The 23,756-nt window shown below is 44.7% G+C and overlaps 1 protein-coding gene across 7 annotated transcripts in view; it reads left to right on the top strand.

The window, feature by feature from the left end:
* The window catches only part of LOC147706439 (tyrosine-protein phosphatase non-receptor type 6-like), a 247,846-nt gene that overhangs the window by 204,131 nt on the left and 19,959 nt on the right, over nucleotides 1-23,756 (top strand). For all 7 annotated transcript variants that reach the window (XM_086932937.1, XM_086932934.1, XM_086932936.1 and 4 more), the window contains 2 exons: nucleotides 13,032-13,163; nucleotides 22,443-22,597. In XM_086932937.1, coding sequence (XP_086789063.1) covers nucleotides 13,032-13,163; nucleotides 22,443-22,597 — 287 coding nt within the window. The remainder of the gene's footprint in view (nucleotides 1-13,031; nucleotides 13,164-22,442; nucleotides 22,598-23,756) is intronic.

Consider the following 23,756-nt stretch of genomic DNA (forward strand, 5'->3'; position numbering starts at 1 on the left):
CTCGTACAGAGGTGGCAATCAACAACGCTACTCTTCGTACTCTCAGTCCTCTCAATCTTACAAGCCGCAATATTCACAGCGCCAAAGCCAATCGGCGTCTTTCTCTCGTCAGCCACCAAGAGTGCGCCAATGGCGTCAAGGGAGAGACCATTCTAAACGACAATAGCGGCTTCGTGGCTCTTTCTACTGTTCCTACCTCCGATAACATCAGTGGGGGGCAGGATTTCTCATTGTCTAAGCAGCTGGAAGGTCATTACATCAGACCAGTGGGTTCTGAATATCATTCAGGGTGGCCACACTTTGGAGTTTCAACAACTTCCTCCAACCAGAGCTCCAGGCGCCAACGAATCGAAACATCTAAAACTTCTGCGTCTCGAAGCCCACCAACTTTTCATCAAGGGGGCAATAGAACCTGTACCTCACTCCTACAGGGGAAAAGGTTTTTATTCCAGGTTCTTCCTGGTTCGAAAGACAAAGGAAAAGTGGCGTCCAATATTAGATCTAAGGGAGCTCAACACCTATCTCATAAAACTATCATTCAGGATGGTCACCCTTCAAGATATTCTACGTCTACTGAATCCAGGGGACTACATGGCAACACTGGATTTTGAAGATGCATACTTCCATGTACCAATCCACCCAGCTCACAGGCAATACCTATGCTTCACAGTAGGCAAGAGCTCAGAGTGCTTCCGTTTGGTCTCAGGTCCGCACCAAGCATATTTACGAAGGTACTGGCTCCGGTGGCGGCGTTTGGCTGATAAAAGCTGCGTCTTCCCAGGCAGCTTCCAGAGTAGTCTCAAGCTGAATTCAACTTTTCAACCATCAGGGCCTGCAACTCAACAAGGAGAAATCGATCCTTCTTCCATCCAGGTCGGCAAAATTTCTGGGCTCTATTCTGGACACAAATCGCTGCAAGGCCATTCCATCGGGGGAACGTCAGAACAAGCTTATTCTGTCAGCTCGTCTCTTGTAAAAGAGGAAGTCTCTGTCGGTCCGTCTCTACAAGTCCCTGCTTGGATCGATATCATCCTGCATACCTTTTATTCCGCACTGCAGGCTTCGAATGCGTCCGTAACAAGAGCAACTGGACAAGCAATGGCACCAGGCGGAAGGCTCGTTCGACGACAAAATCACGGTGACATCAGCAATGAGAAAAGCAAGCTGCTGGTGATTGGTAAAAGACAACATCTCAAAAGGCTTAACCTTCACGCTTCCCCCATCACCCATGGTTTTAACCATGGACGCTTCACTAGAAGGCTGGGGAGCAGTACTTCAAGAGTTGAAGGTGAGCGGTCATTGGGATCCAGCTTAGCGCAGGTTCCATATCAATCTATTGGCACTCAGAGCTATTCGCTTAGCCCTACAGGCTTTTCTTCCAAGGATTCAGAATCACACCGTGCTGGTTCGCACGGACAACACAACAGCCATGCACTATATAAACAAACAGGGCGGGACAAGATCCTGGGCTCTTTCAAAAGAAGCTCAGGAAATTTGGAACTTGGCGATTCTCCAGAACATTATTCTTACGGCAGAACACCTCGCAGGCTCGCTCAATTCAACAGCGGATGCATTGAGTCGCCAAAGATCGATCAGTCACGAGTGGGAATTGGACCAGACCATTCTCGAGGAGATCTTTTCAGTTTGGGGGACCCCAACCATAGACCTGTTTGCAACCCCAGAAAACACCAAATGCCGGTTCTACGCAAGCAGGGATCACCAGCGGGGGTCCTTGGGGAATGCGCTTTTGATAGCTTGGTACGGAGCATTTGTCTACGCCTTTCCTCCAATTCCATTGATCCAGAGGCTGATCAGGAAACTCAAAGTGGAACCTTGCAGAATGATTTTGATTGCACCAGCATGGCCCTTTCAGTTCTGGTACACGGAACTCCTACTGTCTCAAGACCAACCGATTCACCTAGAGCCTATTCCATCTCTGTTGATGATGCACAGGGTCAGGTGCTCCATCCAGATCCGAGCTCACTCCAATTGACAGCGTGGCTCCTGAGTACAGAGAATTCCAAGATTTGAACCTCTCCGAAGAGTGTAGAGCTATTCTGTCTCGGGCCCGAGCTCCAAGTACAAATAAGACTTATCGGGCGAAATGGAAGAGATTCTGTCTCTGGTGTCAGAGGAAGAATATTCATCCATACACTTCAGCTCCGCATCCGCTTTTACCATATATACTTTCTCTGACAAAGTCAGGTTTGGCTCATTCTTCTGTCAAGGTACATCTAGCAGCCATCTCTAGGTTCAGGCGGACGTCTTCAGGTCCTTCACTTTGGTCCGATAGGATTATTAAACAATTCCTGAAGGGCTTGTTCAGGGTGTTTCCTCCAGTCCGGCCTCCTCCACCAGTCTGGCAGCTTAATCTGGTTTTGGCTCATCTGATGAGAGCTCCGTTTGAGCCCATTCACAGAGTAGATCTAAAATTTGTGTCATGGAAGCTGGCTCTCCTATTAGCCTTAACATCAGCCAGGAGGATTAGTGAGCTTCAAGCGCTAACGATTGTGGAACCCTTTCTTCAGATCAAGAACAATGCTCTGATTCTAAGGACAAATCCAAAATTCATCAGGGTCCCATCCGAATCCCATTTGAATGAGCCTGTGATTTTGAGGTCTTTCTTCCCACAACCTACTACACCAGCGGAAAGGTCTTTGCATTTTTTAGATGTTTAGAGATGTCTGAAATTTTATCTGGAACGAACAAAACCTTTCAGAAAGTCTTCTCAACTTTTTGTCTCTTATAGTGCCCCGCGGAAGGGATTTCCGCTTTCAAAGCACAGTATTTCACGTTGGATCTCTAATACGATTCAGTATTGTCATCCGGAAGCGGGCAAACCGCGTGAAAGACGAGTTCGTGCTCATTCAACAAGATGTGTTGCTTCATCAGTGGCTCTATTCTCAGGAGTACCTATCAAGGACATCTGTAGAGCAACTACGTGGAGCAGTATCCACACCTTCACGAAGCACTACTGTTTGGATTCTTCCATGTAGGAAGATTCAGAGATGGGTCAAGCAGTCCTGAGAACTCTTTTTCAATGAGAGGTGAGATTTCCCTACTATCTCTCCATCCTGTATTGCACATTTTGTATCGAATTTATGTATTCTTCTCTGTGGTAACGTGTTTATAATTTGTTTCCTATGAGGAGATCTATGTTGACATGTAAGGATATTCATATAACAAAATGTGTTTTCATGACTTACTGCTAGCTACTCTGATACAAAGAATGGGAATCTATGAAAGTTCCAATACTGGTGCAAGAAAACAAGTTACTTACCTGTAACTATGGTTCCCCAGAATTGGTAACTTTCATAGATTCCCATGCGCCCACCCTCCTCCCCTGGGAAAGCTCAGCCTCTTTTACTGAGATAGTTGCTGTTACGCAACGCCTACGAAAAATCTGAGGCTCTGAGGCTCTCTCAGAAGGGTTCTAAGGGGTGAGGCTGTTCTGATTGGTTGTTGCAGAATTTTTGGTCTCTTTTAAAAAAAGAGGTGGACAAGCTTCAAAATGAGATGAGGCCTAGGACTAGTTTTCTCTTTTGTACTTTCTGCTATGGTATTTTTTTATTTACTGACGACGGGGGAATGATACAAAGCATGGGAATCTATGAAAGTTACCAATAGTGGGGAACCAAAGTTACAGGTAAGCAACTTGTTTTCATATATATATATATATATATATATATATATATATATATATATATATATATATATATATATTCCACATCACCAGTCAGACGATCCAGCCGTATATATACTATATATATATATATACACACACACACCCCCATAACCAACAGTGATTACTTCCAAACACCAAGTATGAGAGCACACATGGAAATTCAGATCAAAGTGCTTTTAATGTGCAGGTCCCCTGCACTGACAGAGGTGTTTCGGCTTTACGCCTTCCTCTATGTCAGTTTCTGTTGTTTCACAGAGACATTTTAATAAAACAATGTGTCACGTGTAGATCATAAAAAGGGAAGATGACCTTTTAGTCACAGTTGATTACCAAATTCCATGCTGTCCATCTTATAAGGTGGTTTTTCAACATAAACAGGTGCAAAATATAAACCAAATCCTTATGCGATTTAAACAAAAATTGTTTGACAAAGTCAGACGTTACAAGAGGCAATTCATAGAACATTATTCAGGCACAAATACATGAAATGGTATTATTCCATATGGAAAATGTATCATTCTATACTGTCATATTCCAAATGTAAGATATTTGCCTATTAGAAATATATATTTTATTAGCGAGTCTCTCGTGTCTTTTCATTATTATGCCCTGAATGGGCGATAGTGTCACGAAAAAACAGGAGGGCGTTTTTTCTTTTAACACAGTCCTAAAGTCAAAAGACCTACAGATGACAAGTCATAGCCCATGATAATATCTAATGTTAAAGATTGAGTTGTGAAGGCTTGTCACTCCTCCAATTTAAAAGTTATCCATAGTGTGAATAAATGAGTATGGTCCAAAGTACATAAAGCACCAAAATAACCCCTACTTTTCGAGATGTACCCATGTTTCTTCGTCATTGTTTAGTCCCAGTGGGGCGTTTGTTTTAAGATCTATTATGTACCTCGATTCTAGTATACACAATTTCTTAGTTCTATCACCCTTTTTCTCATTTTTTTAAACTTGATCTATGCAGTGGAATTTGAGGTGGTCTTGGTTACTTTGTTGGAAAATATCAAAGTGGGAAGCTACCGGATAAGTTACATCCTTCTTCGTGATAGCTCACGTGTTCAAGATTGCATTTTTCCTTTGGGTGTAATGTGCTTCCTATGTAGCGTTTAGGGCAAGGGCACCAGAGGCAGTACACTGTATATTCTGAGTTGCGGTTCAAAAGTTGTTTAATGTTTCTAGTTGGTTTAGGGTCCTGTGTAGTTGGTGACTTCATGGCTATATTTACATGCCTTGCAGCGCATACAGGGATAGAAGCCTGTAATTTTGTCTGTTTTAGGAGCGGTGGCATCATAGTGACTGTGTATCAAATGGGCACTCAGTGATTGACATCGTGTATATGTTATCTCTGGTTGTGTGGGGAGACTATGTTTTAAAACATTATCTGTTTGGAGGATATGCCAGTTCTCTTTGGAGATCTGGAATATATGCCCAGACTTTTCATTGAAGCGGGTAATCATCCTTACGGGGCCTTCTTGGGCCATTTTTCTGTATCTTTGGATTTTGCTATCAGGAGTTCAGACCTGCTTACTTTACCTTGCCTTTCCTCGGCCTGATGAAGATCAGCATTGGTATACCCTTTAGCTTTAGATCTTCCTAGTGCTAGAGTCTTTGCATCATCGTAGTCTGGCTGAATTGTACAATTGCGATTAAGGCGCAGTAGTTCTCCATAAGGAATGTTTTGACAAGACTTTTGGGATGGTAACTTCCTGCATGCAGGACAGAATTGCCTACATAGACTTCCAAATCCAGATAACTTACTTTGGTGTCGCTGATATGCCCTGTAAATGACAGATCATTGGTATTGATAGATGCAATGTATTCCTCAGCCGAGGAACGGCTACCCCGCCACACAATAAAAATATAATCTATGTACATAGCCCACAATGCCACTTTGTCAATCCAGTGTTCATGTTGTTCACCCCAGGTCACATCTTTCTCCCAACAGCCCAAAAAAAGATTCGCGTAACTGGGGGCGAAGCACGTGCCCGTCATGGTTCTGCATTATTGCCTGTACAGTTTCCCCGAAAATGTAAAAATGTTATTTTCTAAACAGAACATGATCATATGTCGGAGTATGAGATTATGTTTTTGAAATTTGAGAGATCTCTTGTTGAGAAACCATTTGACTGCGATGATACCTTGCTCATGATTTATGCACATATATAAACTAGTTATATCAAGAGTGATGAGTAACATATCTTTCTCCCATACAATGCACTAAATCAGTCTCAAAAAATCCAGTGTCCCGTACATATGAGGCCAAATCTTTGACTAAGGGCGATAAAAAAGAGTCAATATATGTTGATGTGTTCTCCAAATGTCTGTTTATAAAAGCCACAATTGGTCTTCCCGGTGGATTAGCCAAGTCGTTATGGATGTTAGGGAGGTGGTAAAAGGTTTGGAGGACAGGTTGTTCACAGTGCAGGAGTAAATATTCATCTTGATCCAGCAATCCTTCGTCCCTCCAATTTAACAGGTGTTGATTAAATGTTTTAATACACTCCACATACTCCACTCTTTTAATGGGCAAATAGCATTCCCTGTCATTAAGTTGTCTCATGGCTTCCTTGTAATAATGATTTTAATTGAAAATCACAACATTCCCTCCTTTATCGAGGGTTTGATCTCCAGAGTGTCATCTTCTTTTAGTGATTGGATCCCTTGCCATTGCTTTTTCCGGATATTATAATGGGGTTCGTGATGATCATTTTTCTTCGCCAGATTCTTTAAATTGGTGATAATGGCTTCATTGAAAACGTCGATGGCATCAAATGGGATCTGTAGAATTACTCTTGATTTTCGTTTCAAGTTGCTTTTTCCTCTAGATTGTGTAATCCCTGCTTCTGTTAGACATGCATCCATGTTGGCATTCTCCTCACCACCCTCCGTGGTATTCGAGGAATTTAACGCTTGTAGTGCAATTAAGGTTTCCAAGTCATCCCCACTTAGAAGGTCTGTATCATCCGTGTCATAGGTTAACCCATCTGTTGTTTTTTTAGGGTGTAGCAGATAAATCTTTTGTAATTTCAATTTACTGATATACTTGAAGAGATCAATGCGAGCTTGTGCATAGTCAAACCCCGAACTGGGGCAAATGGTTAAGCCCAGTTGTAAGACTTTTGTTTCATCCCAAGTGAGTATTCTGTTCGAGAGATTAATTATAGTCATTTTTTCTCTGGGTTCTACCATTTGCCCCTTCTCCCCCTGCTGGAGGTAATTCTCGGAGTACGTTCTTCTCCTCCTTCCTTTCTTACCCCGCCTTGTTTTTCGTTTCTTTATTATTGTTGTGGTGGTGGATGTGGTGTTGGTCTCTGTCGGGACTCTCTAATTAGTTTGTATTCCCGAAAATAAGGTGCCTCGTTAAGTCCCGCTTCTATCATCTGTGGTAGTAGTTTGTTCGCCTTCTGATGTCTCTACCTCCGATTCTGAGGTTTCCCAATTGGAGGCCGCGGTACCACCTTGCTGGCTCATCTATTTTCTGGGGGCATCAGATTTCCGTTCAAAAGTCAAGATACGACCTGTAGCGTAATCTTGCTCGTCTCTTTGGAATTTAGTCTGCTTACGTCGTCGAATGATGGCTTCATAGTCTTTCAAGCGTTTCATCATAGAATTCTTAAGTTCTTCACTCTGCTTTGTATCTTTGTCCTTGCTGATCATTTCTTCAAGTTTTTTGATCTCTTCTAGTAGTATGTCTCGATCGCTCAAGGCGTATTTGATTATCCAGTATTAGGGGGTGTCTTTCATAGATTCACATGCCTGAATCATTCCCCGTTGTCAGAATGGGAGTCCACAGTACATAAATAAAGTAATGTTCCATGGACATATAGATAAATAGGCCTAAAGGCCTCACATTAGTAACCTAACCATGTCCTTTTGTAAAAAGAACCACACTCTAGAAAAGAGCCAATCAGCTGTCACCTCCCTCTAGAACCCTCCTGGAAGGAGCCTCAGTCCCTTAGATTTTCTACCGCACGTTTTGCTAAGGGAGTCTCCTCTGAGCTCTGCTCAGTTTTTTCTTCACAACTGGTTTCCAGTGTTTTTTGGTATTTTATTCTGTTCCATCTGTGATTGCTGATATCATCATGGCTGACACACCAAAAAAGGGTCTTTTTAGGTCCTGTGGTTCTTGTTGAAAGAAAAGGCAGCATATAGATGACCAACATCAAGACTGTCTATATTCCCTGTATCCAGATCATTCTTCCAAGGACTGCAAGGTATGTCGTACCTTTTCCACTAAAACCCTCAAAGACCGTGAGGGACGCCTCTTAATCTGGCTCCAGAGGCTGAAAAACCGGGACAACCTGGAATCTTCTAAGGAAAGTGAAGGTTCTTCAGTCTCTTCGAAATCTTCACTAAGGAGACCACGGGTGGCTTCTCCTAGCCCGACGGTGCCTCCTCAAATGAAGACATCAAAAAAGTCTTCAGAGGTTCTCTTCAAGGCTACTTCTGCGAAGGTTTCCTCTCAGGAAGTTCCCTCCTTCAAAAAGCCTGTTTCGACTCCGTCGTCGACGGTGTTGTCGACGACGCCTTCGTCGAGGAGAGCCATGTCTACTGCTTTGTATGTATCAACTCCGACAACGACTGTTTCTACGTCGATGGCATCGACGTCATTGTCCTCGTCGACGACTACGACCCCACCGTCGACTGTGTCGTCGACGATACACATCAGGAAAACGCTGTCGACGTCAAAGCACCCGTCCACGCTGCACTCGCCGCCGACGGAATCGGCGACGACCTCGACAACTAAGTCAACATCGTAGACACCATCGGCGATCCGGTCATGGATTCCCCGCCTTGCAAGGCCAGGCCCCCTTTATGAGCCTCAGAACTCTGGTCAGCCTACCTGTGCAGCACTAGGGTGTGCACCCTAAATATCCACCCCAGACTATCAAAGAGGCACAATTATAACAAGAAACTATCTAAAAAAGATTGGAAAGTAAGTGTACATTTATTATACCTAAGTCCACATATATGTACCTACGCAGTACCTATATCTTCAAGGTACGTAGAAGTGGAGCTAGGTATAGTAAATATCTGCTTCCCTGTATGCACTTACTTTTCAATATTTGTCCCTCGATATTCTGTCCTCAATATTCTTGTCCCATGATATTCTGGGAGTCGGTATTCAGCAGTACAGTCTATCCCGGGCTCCAGAAGAACGCTTGGAGGCGCTACGTATCGACAGACACACTTTGACATCTGGAAAGGTGTTCGTAAATTTTCAGATCAGATGCTTTGGTGATTGTCACTAACCTTGGGCATAGTTCGCATAGTAGCGCTACACGTAGCTACTCGAAGTGCACTTTGCGCTACTCACGCTACGCGAACTGCGTAGTGCAGTAGGGAAAACGCAGTTAGCAATGATTGCACAGTGCCGGATGTTGGTCCGCACTGTGCAATCATTGCAAACGGCATCATGCACAGTGCGAGCAGTCGTTTTCTGCCACTCGAGTAGATTTGTACTCTAGCAGCAGCTTTCTCAACGCGGACTGGTAGTTTCTAATCGCGAGCAGTCACGAGCATAAGCGACCACTCGCAATGAGAAACCTGACCTCCCCGTGTTGAGAATCTCGCCGGGAGGTTTATTTTCCACGCTCGCGATCAGCATCTTGATGTTGCCGATCACGAACGAGGAAAAAGTCTTGCCGGGATGTTGGTTTTGCTCGCTCGCGGTCGCCAACTTAACGTTGAGGCCCGCGAGCGAGCAAAAAATGCCAGCTGCGCTACCCGTTTTTGCACTGTGCTATGTGCAATTAGCATAGCGCGTAGTTGCACAAACTACACACACTCCGCGAGTGTGGCATCGTTTCCAGCCCTGGCCTAATTGTTACCTCCCGCTTAAAACTGGAGCCCAAGTCATGCATTGGATAATACCCTAGCGATCAGACTTTGCGATAGAACAGTTCCCTCGCTGGACTAACTGCCCTTGAACAACATTATAGCGTACCTTTGATTGACATTTCCATCATAGCTGCTGGAATTTGGGTTACTGGGGGTGCTGCAGCATCCGCAAAATAACGATGTGGTGGTTTTTAAAGTGAATGAACAATAGAGAAGATTTTAAGTTTTGTTTTTATCTTAACCCATTCGTGGTGTGTTCAAAGACAGAGATCAATCATGCTATACGAAAGCCCTTCATTCATTTATGTCAAATGTACGCTGATTGAAAAGCCAATAAAAACTTTCTTTGTATTTTAAAAAGACAGATCAAATGTCCGGCTATATCTTCTGACAGATTGCTGCTTTTTCTTTTAACATGCAGATTGGTGTTCACTTTTCCTTCTTACTTCAAAGTTAGAACATTTTGTAAGGCAAACTAAGAAGGGGTGTAGGATGGGAATACCTTCAAATAAAATGTACAAATATTTCTAAATATATCAGCAGTTTGAAAAGCACAAATGAAATTCTCAAATTTTTGTAATCCTGAAGTGTGATTTTAATAGAATTCAAACAAATCAAGACGCTTAGTGATATAGAAATAATAGATATTTGTTATCGTGTGCGCACTGTGGTGTTATTAGTAAAACTGCACATTTGTATGAATTATGGCAGCATTTCAATATAAAATGTGCTGTCTGTAAAAGTAATAGATTTGCGGAAGTTTTCTTCAAAATGCGTCACTGGCTCCATACCACACCAATACCACTCTCCTGCTGGACGGGTGTGGCTCATTTACTATACCTTAATAGGCGATGTCCACTGGACCTCAAATTTCTACTCCTCAACAACTACTTCAGCACAAGCGTGGGCAAAACTACATTTCGGACTTTGACCGGTTCCTTCAGGATGGACACATGAATCTTTCAGTCTCCTGTTCTGTCCCCAGTGCCATTCCTCAATGCGTTCTTGTGTTATACCTGTGTGACTTTGTAACCACTTGATGTTGTATTGTTCAACTATGAATCTTATGAGTTCCCTCATGTACCTACCTAGCGCTATAATGAATGTCTACTATACTTGTTATCTATGTTGTGAACGTTTACTGTTTTAAAGCTCGCTTACTCGGATGCTCTGAATAGCCTTGTTATTTTTTATGTGAACATTTACTGTCTTAAATTGCTCTGATACCTTTGGGTCTAGCTAGCGCTATAAAAAACTCTCAAATAAATAAATTATGCAAGGTGTGAAGCTTGGATTTGGCTATGACTTCAGTGATGTAACATTGATGGCAGCATACCCACTCTAAAAATTGTTCCTGCATCACTGATTTCTTTTAGCTCCAAACCAAGCTATATCTCTTCACTTTCACCTGCCCAACCACTAGGCCCAAGCACAGTTAATTCAGCCAGAAACCCAACTGCCTCTTCCAACACCATGCAAGCCATATTGGCTAAGGCACTAAACAGGCTCCATACTTAGTAAGGCAAAAGACCTTTCAGTGCTATTTCCGCATCGCCAAGGATGGAACAGTTCTTAAAGGCCCTCTTCCTGAGTTGTAGGCTCAATCGTCAGACAAGGCCCTATAACGAGGGAGAAGGTCTTTACCCTCAATGTGGCCCAAGGCAGAAGGGCTACAATGCTATTAGAATACTCCACCCACTAAGGATAGGATGCAAGCGAAAGGCAGAGTAAATAAATATTTCAACTGAGGGCAGCACCTCTTGCTGTACACCCATAAGTAATTTGTTATTGTACTGTTTGTTGTCACACTTTTTCACACCCACCACAGTGCGACTGGTGAAGAACTCAACCTGGCACCTTAGGTAGAATGACATCCTTTCTGCCCACATTCATGGCAGCAGGCCACTCTTTGGAAGTGTCACCCAGCTATTTTTGTAGTTGTACCTTCCTCTTTTTTCTACTTTCATTTGTCCTTTTTAAAACGTTTTAATGATTTTCTTTCATTCCTTCTTTCTCCACTTTTGGCTTGTTTTTCTATTTATCTCTTTCCCACTTTCTTTTTTTCTTTATTTCACACTTCTCGTTCCGTGCTGGATTCAGGTCGGACGGCGGCACTATTGTTATTAGATCTCAGTGCCGCCTTCGACACGGTCTCGCACGGGATTCTGCTTCGGCGCCTTGAGGAGGTGGGCGTCTCTGGCTCCGCCTTGCGCTGGTTTTGATCCTTCCTTATGGATAGGTCATTCCAGGTGGCGATCCCGCCCGGTAAGTCGTCATCTTACCCGTAAGACCAGGGAGTCCCACAGGGGTCATCACTGAGTCCCACCCTTTTTAATCTGTATGTGAGACTGTTGGCTGCGGTCGTCAAGCGGTGGGGCCTGACTATGGTCTCTTACACAGATGACACGCAGCTGGCGGTCACACTGAGTGGGGACTCAGGTCTGGAGGCTCCCAGGTTCTGTGAGGGTCTGCGGGAAGTGGCTAACTGGATGAATTCCAACTGTCTCCAGTTAAACACCAAGAAGACGGAGATTATGGTGGTTGGTAAACAGGTGGCTTTGTGGGGCGGCAAATGGTGGCCTTCGGATTTGGGTGTGACTCCCCTCCCAGCGTCAGAGATAAAAAACCTGGGGGTGTGGCTTGATCCTTCTCTGAGTTTCATCTGTCATACCAAGAAGGTGGCGGCTTCTTGCTATGGCATCCTCAAATTCTTTGATGCACCCACAAGACAACTGGTGGTCCAAGCATCAGTGCTGTCCAGGTTGGACTATGCCAGCTCACTACTGGCGGGGGTTAACCAGTCAGAACTCTCTCGTCTGCAGTGGGTTCAAAACGTGGCGGCCCGACTGGTGACAGGTCTGCCTAGCCGGTGCCCGGTGTCCAATACCCTGCGCTCTCTCCACTGGCTCCCTGTGCAGCAGAGGATTAGATTCAAGGTTCTTTGCCTTGCATTTAAAATCCTCAAGGGTACCTCCCCACAAATCTTGGAGAAACTGCTGATTTCCTATGTCCCCTCCCGCACTCTTAGATCGTTAGGCCAGAACTTAGCAGTGGTCCCGCGTTTTAAGTTGAGCAGAGTTGGTGGCCGCTCCTTCCGAGTCCTGGTGGCGAGCTGGTGGAATTCTCTTCCTCCGCAAATCCGGGCCATCGATGAGCTCCTTCAGTTTAGACGGGCCATCAAGACCTTTTTATTTGTTTAGCCCCTTTGATGTGTCTCTTTTCCTTTCTGCTTGCTCTTAATGCTGTGTTGTGTTTACCTTTTCAAAGCGCCAGGATGCCCCTTTGCTGGGGCAGCTGTGCGCGGTACAAATAAAAATAACATTGCATAACATAACATAACATTTATTTTTCCTTTGATTGCTTACTTCCTCACGCTTGTCTGCCCCTCTATCTTTCTCTCTCGCACTCGCACACACACACTCTCTCTCTCTCTCTCACTTAATTGTTAGCCCTCCAACTTTCTCCTAATGAATACCTCTTTTCTTTTTCTCAGAACAAGTGTGTCCCTTACTGGCCAGACCTGGACAGTACTAAAGAGTTTGGACCATTTCTTGTAGAGAACGTGAAAGAACACACAACCATCGACTGCAAGACTCGACTTCTTCGGCTGTCACTGCTATATGACGTAAGTGTGCTTCCTGCTTCACCCTGTCTCTGGCTGAGGTATTTTATCAGTCGCTGAAAGAACCATCTACAATCCTGTGTTTTGATCTGGAGATATAATCTGGGGTATAGTGTCCTCTTCTGGAGACCTCATCTTGGGTTTTAAAGTTCCAGAGGACAATTCTGCACATAAGCCACATCTGCAATATTGTTTTCAGTTTGGGGTGTCATGTGGAGGTTTGTGGGCAGTACTTGAGTTGATATCTGGAGTACTGTGCCCCACAGTCACATTTAGTGCAAGCTGATGGAGAAAAGTAGCTTGGACATCCTCTAGTGGACATGAAGGAGATCCTCTAACTTTTTATGTCCGCTTTGCTGCTCACTTCTTTGGATTCATCTTTGACCTATCCTCAGATGAGCCTGCATCCTGGATGACGCCTGTAGACCAGTTTTGTCACGCCCTATGTTACATTGAGGTGGTATCCCACGCCATTTGATCTGGAGTGATTGGCAGTAGTTTTCCAGAAACTCCTGTTTCAAGGCAGGCATTATACATGTTTACTAGGTGTGGGGTGACTGCGGTTGCCCTTCTTTTATATAGCTCTATGGGGATACCATTAGGTCCTAGGGCTTTTCCTGACTGTATGTTTCCTATTGCTATTTTTAATTCTTGAGTTGAGAGTTCAGTTTCTAGTAATACCATCTCTTCCTCTGTGAGTGTGGGTAGCTCGATGCCTTAGAGGAATGCCTCCACTTCTTCCTGCTGTACTGTGGTCACTGGGGTGTATACCCTTGCACAGTGAAGCGCCAGTGTGTCAGCTATTGTTTGGGGGTCTGTTACAATTTCTCCAGTGGCGAGTTGTAGTTCGGCCACCCATCGGTCTGCTCATTCCCGCTTATCGAGCCAGGCCAGGAGCCTGCCGGCTTTATCCCCTACTTCATATATGGTATGTATTGTGGCATTCAAACTGGTGTTTGCCTCCTCCCACAGGTATTCCTTATATTCTAGTTTTTTTAGATGAAGCTGGTGTGTGTTTGTCTGAAGGGTCTTAAGAATGGAGTGATTCTAATGTGCTCATCTCCTGCTCAAGCATAAACACTGTTCTCGCTTTTTCTCTTTTGTGATCAAGTAGATGGCGTGTCTACGAAGAACGGTCTTGTATGCCTACCACAAACTGAGGGGCAAGAAGACCGAGTGTTCGTTTTCACTTAAATAGTGTTTTGTGGCAGCAGTCAGTCCCTTCCATATCTTGAGGTTTTTGAGGTAGCCTGGTTATATCGGGAATATACAACATTGTGTCGCTGGGTTCCATGTATACTTAACAGATTTGGGGGGGGGGGAGTGATCCAATATGCCCCCTGGCAAATGTGTAATTTCTACAAATCTCCCTACACAGTTCGCTGGTGCCAGCACGCAGTCTGTTCTAGAGAGGCTGTTGTGTGCGCCGGAGTTATGAGTATACTGTCGCGTTTGTGGGAATGGTGAACGCCAAATGTCCACTAAGCCTATCGTTTCTAGGAAGTCCGCCAAATTAGAATGCATTCGATGTTTTTGCCGGGGTGGTGTTTGGTCTAAAGTGTCATCAAGGGTCGCGTTAAAGTCGCCCCCTATTATTAGTTCTCCTTCTGGAAGTCGGAGTAAAAACCCACTAAGTGCAGGGAATGCAAGCGGGTGAAGTGCTGGGGGATATATACCATCACAATGTTGATTGTACGTCCCTCCCATTGGCAAACCGACCCTGTTCATCTGTTTGCGTATGTATGATGATAAGTTGGCATTGTTTCTTAAATAAGATCTCCATCCCTCGCGATCCTGATGGGACTTCGGAATGGATATACCAGTTTAAAGCCCCATCTGTCCAGGGCTTTACAAGTTGTCCCAACTAGGTGGGTCTCCTGGAGCAGAGCTACCGCAGGCAACTTACGCTTAAGATCTTGTAATACCAGTCCCCTCTTTAATTTATCTCTGAGACCATTCACGTTCCATGAGATCAGTGGTAGATGCTGAAAATGTGCGGATGTGACCTGGTTAGGGTATGTAGATGTGTGTGGCAGAGTGGTCTATATTGGAGTCCTGATTCTGGTGGCGAGACATAGGTCTCGTTTGAGTATCCGTAAGTCGTACCATGAACTGTATCAAGGAATAAAGAAAGATTAATCTAGAACTGTTAAATTTAAACATTTGTCCCAACCCCCTCCCTGCATGACAGTTTAAGAACTACTGCCTCCCCAACATTGCAGAGTGCCTAAATACCAATTTCCCAGTACCTTCGTAGGGGGGGGAAACTTCCTCAGTACCCTCCCGAACATCCTCTTACGTTATATAGTATCTTTGCAGTTGTCCCTCAATCTAGAAGTATAGTCAAAAACACCACAGTTCTACATTGTTCACCTATAACGGCTATCCCGCAAGTGTCTTTGGGTGTTTATGGGGTTGCATCGGTTTTGTCAACAATCACCTGGCCGTTGGTCTTTGTTTTCCGGGCCTTTTGTTTAACGGTTAGACTGTCTCAGTATTGTTCCGTATGTAGGTCCTGCATCTCGACGGGTTGTGCTCGAGGCAGTTCGCCTCTGAATAGAGGTAGACCTCCATCTGTACAGTCCTCTTTGTCGGGGCCTCTCATGTGCAGTGTCCCTCACAGTTCTGAGTGTGCCGCACTTGAAGCTTGCTGTCTGTAGTTCTTCCCTGCTCGTCCATGGTTCGTGACTTGACGCCGGCCCTTCAGCTATTCTTGTGCCTCCTCTGGTGTTGTAAAGAACCATACTTTCCCATCTGCCTCCACTCTTACCTTCGCAGGAAACATCATTGAGTATTTGAGTTCGCGATTCCGCAGCTCTTTCTTTATCACAAAGGGTCTTAAGAATGGCTTTGTTTTGCTACTGAGGCCGTGTAGTCGGGGAAGAAGGAGATTGTGCTTTGTTCGTATCGTACTGTTGGGGCCACTCTGGCCATCTAAAGAATGAGATCCTGATCTCCGAAATAAAAAATCTGGGCCAGTATGGGCCTGTGAGGCGCACCTGGCTTAGGTCTACCTCCTAGGACGCAATGCGCTCTTTCCACTGTAAAGTAATTGGAGAGACCAAGAGGTTGCAAGTAGTTCTTGGTAAGGTCTTCTACAAATAGGCCCTCCTGTTCCTTCTGGCACACCCACAATTCAAACGTTATTGCGCAGAGAACGGCCTTCATAACCATCCAGTTTTGCACCATAACTTTGTTTTCCCTTTCTGGGTGTTTCATTTGCCGCTTAAGAGCGGTAGTGTCAGCACAGAGAGACGTTGTTGTTTGTTCAACGCCCGTCACCCTCGTGCTCAGTTTTCTGAAATCTGCACGGATTAGTGTAAGTTTTGTAGTGACAGTGTCTATTTTGGACTCTAAGGACGTGTGCACTTTATTTAGCGTAGTCATTATATCATGTAGCGTGACTTCCTTCCCCTCTGTTGCATTGCGTTCTCCTTCAGGAGTCGTGGTGTGATCCGTTGGGTCCTGATTGGATTTATTGCAGGTGTATTTGTTTAGTTTAGTATGTGGCGCGCTGTCCTCGCCCTTCCATTCCCCCCCCCCCCGGTGTGCAGTGAATTATTGTGATGGTGGATCTGCCCGCTGGTAGTACTCACTGCAGCCTGCCAGTCTGAGCTGCAGTCACACACAGCCTTTCAGGTTTCCTACACCCAGGTTATGCCACTGTCCACTCTGTATGTCGATATGTTCCTTATAAGGGGTGCATCACCAGGTTGCTGTAATGAATTGGCTTCTATTGTGGGCAAGCTTGCACCCCATCTCCGCTGCTCGGGGATTGTGTGGATATCACCCTCCACCAGTATGTTTGTGTTGACTATTCACTCTTGCCTAGTAGTGGTGAATACTGGCTTCACGGGGTATGGGAAACCACTGTACATGTTTCCATTATTAGTCTAGCCTGTTGTCCATTTAAAATTAAGGCTGTGCTCTGACTAGGTCCACTCCTCGCCGATATCGAGCTGCAGTATGCCTGCCGTTGGGTCTCTGCCCTCGACAGGAGTCGCGCTGCCTTTCCCACTCGCAGCTGGGCAGTCTATGGTATTGCCAGCTGTCAGGGTCTGTCTTTCCCCACCACGCAAGCCTGCGCAGTGAAATACCTTTGGCGGTGCACCTCAACCGGGCCATGCCCGGCCCCGATCCTCGCTGTCCGAGATCGGTGCTCAGAGTCTCGGTCATGGCTCCAGGTACCTTCTCAGATCAGGCCGGAACTTCACCAGGTGCGAGCTATTCTGCCTGTCGCGTCGGCGGGCTGCATATATAGTTGCCGCCTGTATCACCACCTTGGCTGCGCTTAGCGGGGGAGATGGTCGCTTCCAGCTTTCCGGGCTCAAGGATCACTCAAGGCCCTGTTCTCGGCGTGTCCTGTAGGCCGCGGTCACTTCTCACGACATAACTTCATTCATTCTCGAATCTTCAGAATCGCGGACAGCTTAATCAAAGCCCGCCACATTCCAACACTGTCCTGCCATTTTGTGGAAGGGTTCGTCTGCAGATAAGCGCACGGATGGTACATAGCTGCCAAGGTTTCAGATTGCTATGTGTGACATTTTCATAATTTTACTTGAATTATGAGTGACATTTCAACGACTATGAGTGACACTTTGACGCTAGCAAAATCAAGTAATAAAGACGAGGGAAACATAATTAAATATCAGAAATGACACCCATTTGAGCAACGAGAAACTATAAGATATTAAAACTGCTGGAAAACACCAGAAATAAACAATGGGAGGCACACATTACAGCCTACCAGGACACTGTATTAGCCTTGACTGTAGTAATGATTGTTCACCCCTATAAAAGTGATTACCAGCACTGCTGAGCGGTGTCCGCCCCAGTTGGAACACCACTGACTGCCTGCGGCCCAGCCCCAAAGCACCAGATCTACTGTAGACTGCGAGTAAGGCTGTCCCAGAGCTACTATATACAGGCTCTTGACTTAAACTAAGTGGTGCTGGCCGCGCTATAAGTTGAATTTGGTGGAGCGGTCTGCACCGATTAGGGCTGCCTGGGCCTCCGGTGCTATCTTGGTCCTTGGAGGAGATATCTCTGGCCAATTCTTTAGGAATCTATGTGCTGCCCACAGTGGTTCGTGAGATTGTGCCAAGCAGTTTTGTGGCCTGGCAGGATATGTTGGCTCAGATGGGTAGTGCATCACTGCCTGCTGCCCGATCCCGTGGTGCTGGATTGCGCCGGCAGGCTGCGGCTGTCACAAGGTCATTCCAAGCTGAACACCGGGCAGTTAGCTGTCACCGCAGCGGGCCGTGCGGAGAGCTAGACGGACCGGCGTTCATGTGGCTGCCGCTATTATGGTTGGGTAAATGTTAAGTGAATCAGTCACTTACTTGGTTTTGCTCTTCAGTGTGTCCGTGGCAACTGCTCCAGTGGCAAGCGTCAGCTCGGCCACAATTCTGGGCCTGGATCGGAAACTCTGCTTGCACTTTATTGTAAACTTCGGCTCCGAAACCAGAGCCTGTGCTATTTACGGTCAAATTACCATAACTCGTTTCAGATGAGTCAGGGCTTAATAAACGGATGTCCACACTGAAATGCATGCTCTTGAAATGCCTTGTCTTCCTGCGTTTACTGCCGTATTAAAAAATAGACTGTGGTTATACACCAGTGTGTGAGCTGGTGCGGGCACAGCTCACTCATCCGCCGGCGCCTCGGACGGCTTTCTCATTCATGTTGCTGGATTCTTTTTATATAATTAATGCTGTATGCAAGGAGCAGCACCCAAACAGTTCAATTTAACTGGACGCTCGTTGCGCAGCCGCGCCAGCAGGAGGTCACGTGATCGCACCTCCTCCTATTTTGTGCCACTAACCTCACCCCCAGGCTACGTAGTAGCCAGCCAATGAATGTGGCCACACAGTCTCATGGCTGTTTTATTATGTATCCGAATACATGCCCCGGCCCACGGTGTGTGTGTTTGGGGGTGGAGTAGGGGGTACGTGAATTATCCTCTGACGCAATTTACGTTCTTGACGGCTGCTAGAGCTGGAATCGGCGTGTGCTGTGCTCCAGTTTCAGTTCTTGATTATGGTGATTTACTAGAGTTCCTTGACATCCCAGGAAGCGCTATTATGCGTGACTTCACATTTCAGTGCGGTGATGCGGACCACCACACTGAAATGCGTTAGTGTCACGTCCGTTGCGTGATACTTGACAGGACTGATGGTAGAGGAAGCCTGTGGAGGCTCGTAGCTTCTCTAGTCGGTAGCCATTTCCATTGGCTGCCAGCCACGCCCCTAGTATGGCAGAATTCAATTAACAGATTGTGATTTTTTTTTGTCTGAAGAAGGGACTGTTAATATGAGATGGTTGGACAATATAGTAGTAATATTTAGGTAGTTATAGGAGTGATGAGGAAGTTTTGGAGAGTTTTGTAGTTTTGAGATGAAACAAACTCAGGAAACTGATTTAGCAATGTTTATTCAGTCACCCAGAGCATAACTATTGATGCGAGTACATATGGTATAAAAGTTGTACCTTACCATCTGAGGGAGAATAGGAGATTACGGTAGAGTTTGCGGCTAAAGTGCTTCGAAGGCAGAGTTTTGCTACAGTTGAAAATAACCAGCTTTTTGTAAGTTGGGCTGTGGAAACATTCTGGACCTTTGTGTGAGATTGACATTTAAAAACAAACCCAACCCTAAATGGGCTGAAAGACCTGTCTACCTATAAAGGATGAAGTTCTACAAAAATTTGTTGGGTAATATATACTAAAGCTTAATAGTTCTATGGGCTGTTTTACTGGTTACACCGGATTTGGCAAAGCCAATAGGCCTGGCATTAATTTGCCAATTCATGCAGCATACACGCATTATTGCGAGACGCAACAGAGGAAACCAGCAGGAATGGACAAAAGGAGCTCTAGTTCTAAAGTAGTTCCTGTGGTAGGAGCTGCAGGCTACACACAACTAGCCAATATCATTAGGTGAAAGAATAAGACTCCATGGGGCTGATCTCACATGACTGTAGTCTGGGGTAAAAGCTGGAAGAAACAAAGGCAGGCGACTCGGGTCTTGCTTCGATGTCAGCACATAGCTAGTTGGGCCTAGGTGTTCACAAGAAAATCAAAACTACCACCAGCCTGCAACGTAAACTGCCTTTTCTGTACCAAAAAAGTTCCCAAGCATTACAGATGTTTGTTTAGAAACAAACTTACCAGGCAAGCTTATTTTTCCCCAACCAAGCTCTTAAGTCTCAAATTCACACATTAATGTATGGTAGCCCAAAGGGTTATGAATTATGTTAAATATCTTTGAAAGATTGCAGATGTTTCTTTTATTCACTGGACCAACATTTGCTACTTTGTAAACAGTTTTCTGTTGTAAAATCTGGACCTGTTTTACGTAACATCCACTTGGTCAGTCTGCGCCACATATGGTATTTAAGCCAGGCCCTGACATGGTGATCAAGATAAATAGAATCTATTGATTTTAGCGTATTTTTAGGTCTGGCTTGACATGGCGGCTGCTGATGACCTCATGTGGCCAGCAGAACAGGAGCTTTAATAGGTGCTACTCGAGAGGGCTTCGCAGTAGCGGCTGGCAGGGAACGGGAGTGGAGATGCGGTGGTTATCACGGGGGTGGTTCCAAAATAAATGTAAAGAAACACCTACTCGCCGCGTCTCGAGTCCTAAGCAGTCTCTCCTCTGTTGTCCCCCGTGTTGCAATAATAATAATAATAATATTAATAATTGGCTCATTGTGAAAACAGTCAGTAGGCCTGGCTTTTTTATTGTGAAAATCAAGTCAATAGTCCGGTTAAGATGGGTTGTGATTAACTGTAGTGAAGCCTGCACATATGTATTTTATTACAGGTAATCTCCCAGATTACCATACGGGTTTTGTTCTTGGTTGCACCCTCTGACAAGCAATCACAGCAGAAGATCTGCACTGTGAGATTCCTTCCAAGGCCTGCTTAGGAGGGGTTGCATAATGTTTCGCCATCTGTCATTTTGTACATATTTGTAATTATATGACACTTCTAGGAGCATCTGTCCGCTCTATAATCTTGTTCATCATGTTCATCGTATGTCTGGTGGCAAAGATTATGCTTGTTGTTGGTGGCAAGTGATTGATAAAGGCTACAGACCAGTTGGGCTGTCCTTTGTATAGTGAAAAAAGATGCTAAAGACAGGACACCTTTAAGGCTGGATTGTTATTACACTGGATTAAAAACTGTATACTAGAATTTTGTTACATGGAATCTGATACATTAGTATAGTAGGCAAATGTTTCTGTTTGTTACACCTTCCTGGCAAGCCCTGGGGATAGCAGTTTTGCTTTTGAGGATCTGTGTTACACTTGTTAGGAGCAGGTATGTATTGTTTTGCCAACTATAGTTGCATAATATTTGTAATTTTATGTGAAGCATTTAGCAGTACTTGTATTAAAATACCTTTTAGATCAGGCCTGACGGCTTTACCTGTATGCCAGGATATATAATAAAAAAAATATATATATGCATAGATATAAATACATAGAGGGACTCTGTGTCTTCCCTCTTCAGCCATTGCCTGCTTGAGTTTCATGCACAACCTGATTCCACTAATGACAGCATATAGCATGGGGCAGTAGGTCAGCTCACTTCAGCCTTTGGCACGGTTGCCGTCTGAGTGACTTTTTTGCCTCATCACATATGCTTGTCTGCTTGAAATTGAGTGTGCTTCAATGCTAGGCCTTTAGTATTATATAGTCTGCTTTTATAGGTCCCGCTTTTTTTCCTTTTTTAAAAAAAATTTTAGCCATCATATATTGGTACACCAGTTAATCATTATACACAATGTCATTCAAAGGTTGCCGTTGTCTGCTAGGTTAATTTTTTTTATACATTTTCTTAATTGCAAGAACATCTCTACCATATTTATGCTGCTTTTTTTTTCTTCTATTTTTCTTCTTTTTACTTATTCTTTAATATGCTTGTTGAGATTGTGTATGAGTTTTTGAGTATGGGTGTGGAGATTAATGCAAGACCGAGATTCTGATTTAGATCTCGCCAGACGGGTTACTCCGTCACAACGGTGACAGATATCCTGCCCCCAAAATATAAATCCCATAGGATATAATGGGATTTATATTTCAGATGACTGGATATCCATCACTGATGTGATGGTGTAACCCGTCTTCCAAGATCTAAATAAGGCCCTGAGTCAGCAGGTGGATGAATGGTTGCATGAGTGCAAAGATGAGTGGCAGAGAGTCTGTACATTGAGGTATTAAGACAAACCTAGTGGTGTAGCTAAAAGCTTATGTGTTTTTTTTTTATTCCAGGAAAATGAAGTCCGGGACATTTGGCACTATCAGTTTCTCAGCTGGCCGGACCATGGTGTGCCGGGAGAGCCCGGTGGGGTGCTCAGCTTCCTGGATGAGATCAACCGAGTGCAGGAGCAGGAGCCCAACGCTGGCCCAATCATTGTGCACTGCAGGTAATAATCAGCTGTAGATCAGTGGTGAGGCAAGCCCACATGTATCTGTGATTCTTCTTCTCTCAGTTGGCCCCTCCATCCCCTTATGAACAGTCTGTCTACAGTACTTCTCTTTCACCAGTTCTCTCACTCGCTTTGACTTTGCTGTTGTTCCTTCTACCAGTTCATCTGCTCTGTTTAATACACTGTCTAACCCACCAGAGTACTTCGTGGCCACAGCCTGACAATCAAACATTTTTTGTAAGTGTGCAAAGTAGAGATTCACAACCATGGATTACACAAAGACTAGTGTTTTACAGCACCAACCAACATTTGCCAAAACTTATCCCATCAACAACATCACAACTATACCATGTCATGTCACAGTGTCAGTAGAGCAAGCCATTACTAGGGGTGGGCGGAACTCACAAAGTTACATAAAAACTCCATGGACTTGTGCCAATGGGCAGAAAATATGCATATCTTGCTGTTCGAACTGCAATTTAGTGGCAGTAGCACGAGCAGCGCTGAAAAATCAATGCAATGGCTCCATGCTGTGTGCAGGAGCGCGCGGCCATTCACATTGATTTTGATGCCACTTGAGTAGAAAGTCTAGTCTAGCGGCCGCTAATCTACTTGAGAAGCAGCCCTCTGACCGCAACTGCCAAATCTTGCTCACATTTCTGGAGCCTTGCATACACAAAATTCTGTCAAGCGACGATTGCCAGAATTTGGCATTTAGAGTAATGTAGAGTTGCCAAATTATGCCAATTCTGCAGGTGGAATGAAATATTACCCTCACCCCTAGTCATTTACCTGAACTATTGGATACTTCTCTCCATGGGCCTAAGTCTATAAGCTCAAGTTACCCAAACATTCCTGCCTGTCTCCCTCTGTTCTGTAACAGTTTCTTGCTGCTGTTTTTGGGGACATGCAATTTATTTTCTTCTCTAATGTTCCCCGGGCACTTTACGTACATTCCTCAAAATATAATGGTATTTCTGTGAGTTCTACATTGTGGGCTGTAGGCCACACACAGATGCTTCCATGTTTTTTCTGCTGTTATGACCCACCCGGCATGGTCCTTTTCTGAACCTCCCCTTTTCTGAGCATCCTCTCCTCTTTGGAATGGCTTTTACTCTGGTCATTCTCCATTCTTTAGAAATTACCTCATCTGCTC

The sequence above is a fragment of the Lissotriton vulgaris genome, chromosome 7 (assembly GCF_964263255.1).
Source record: "Lissotriton vulgaris chromosome 7, aLisVul1.2, whole genome shotgun sequence".
Taxonomy (NCBI): Eukaryota; Metazoa; Chordata; class Amphibia; order Caudata; family Salamandridae; genus Lissotriton; species Lissotriton vulgaris.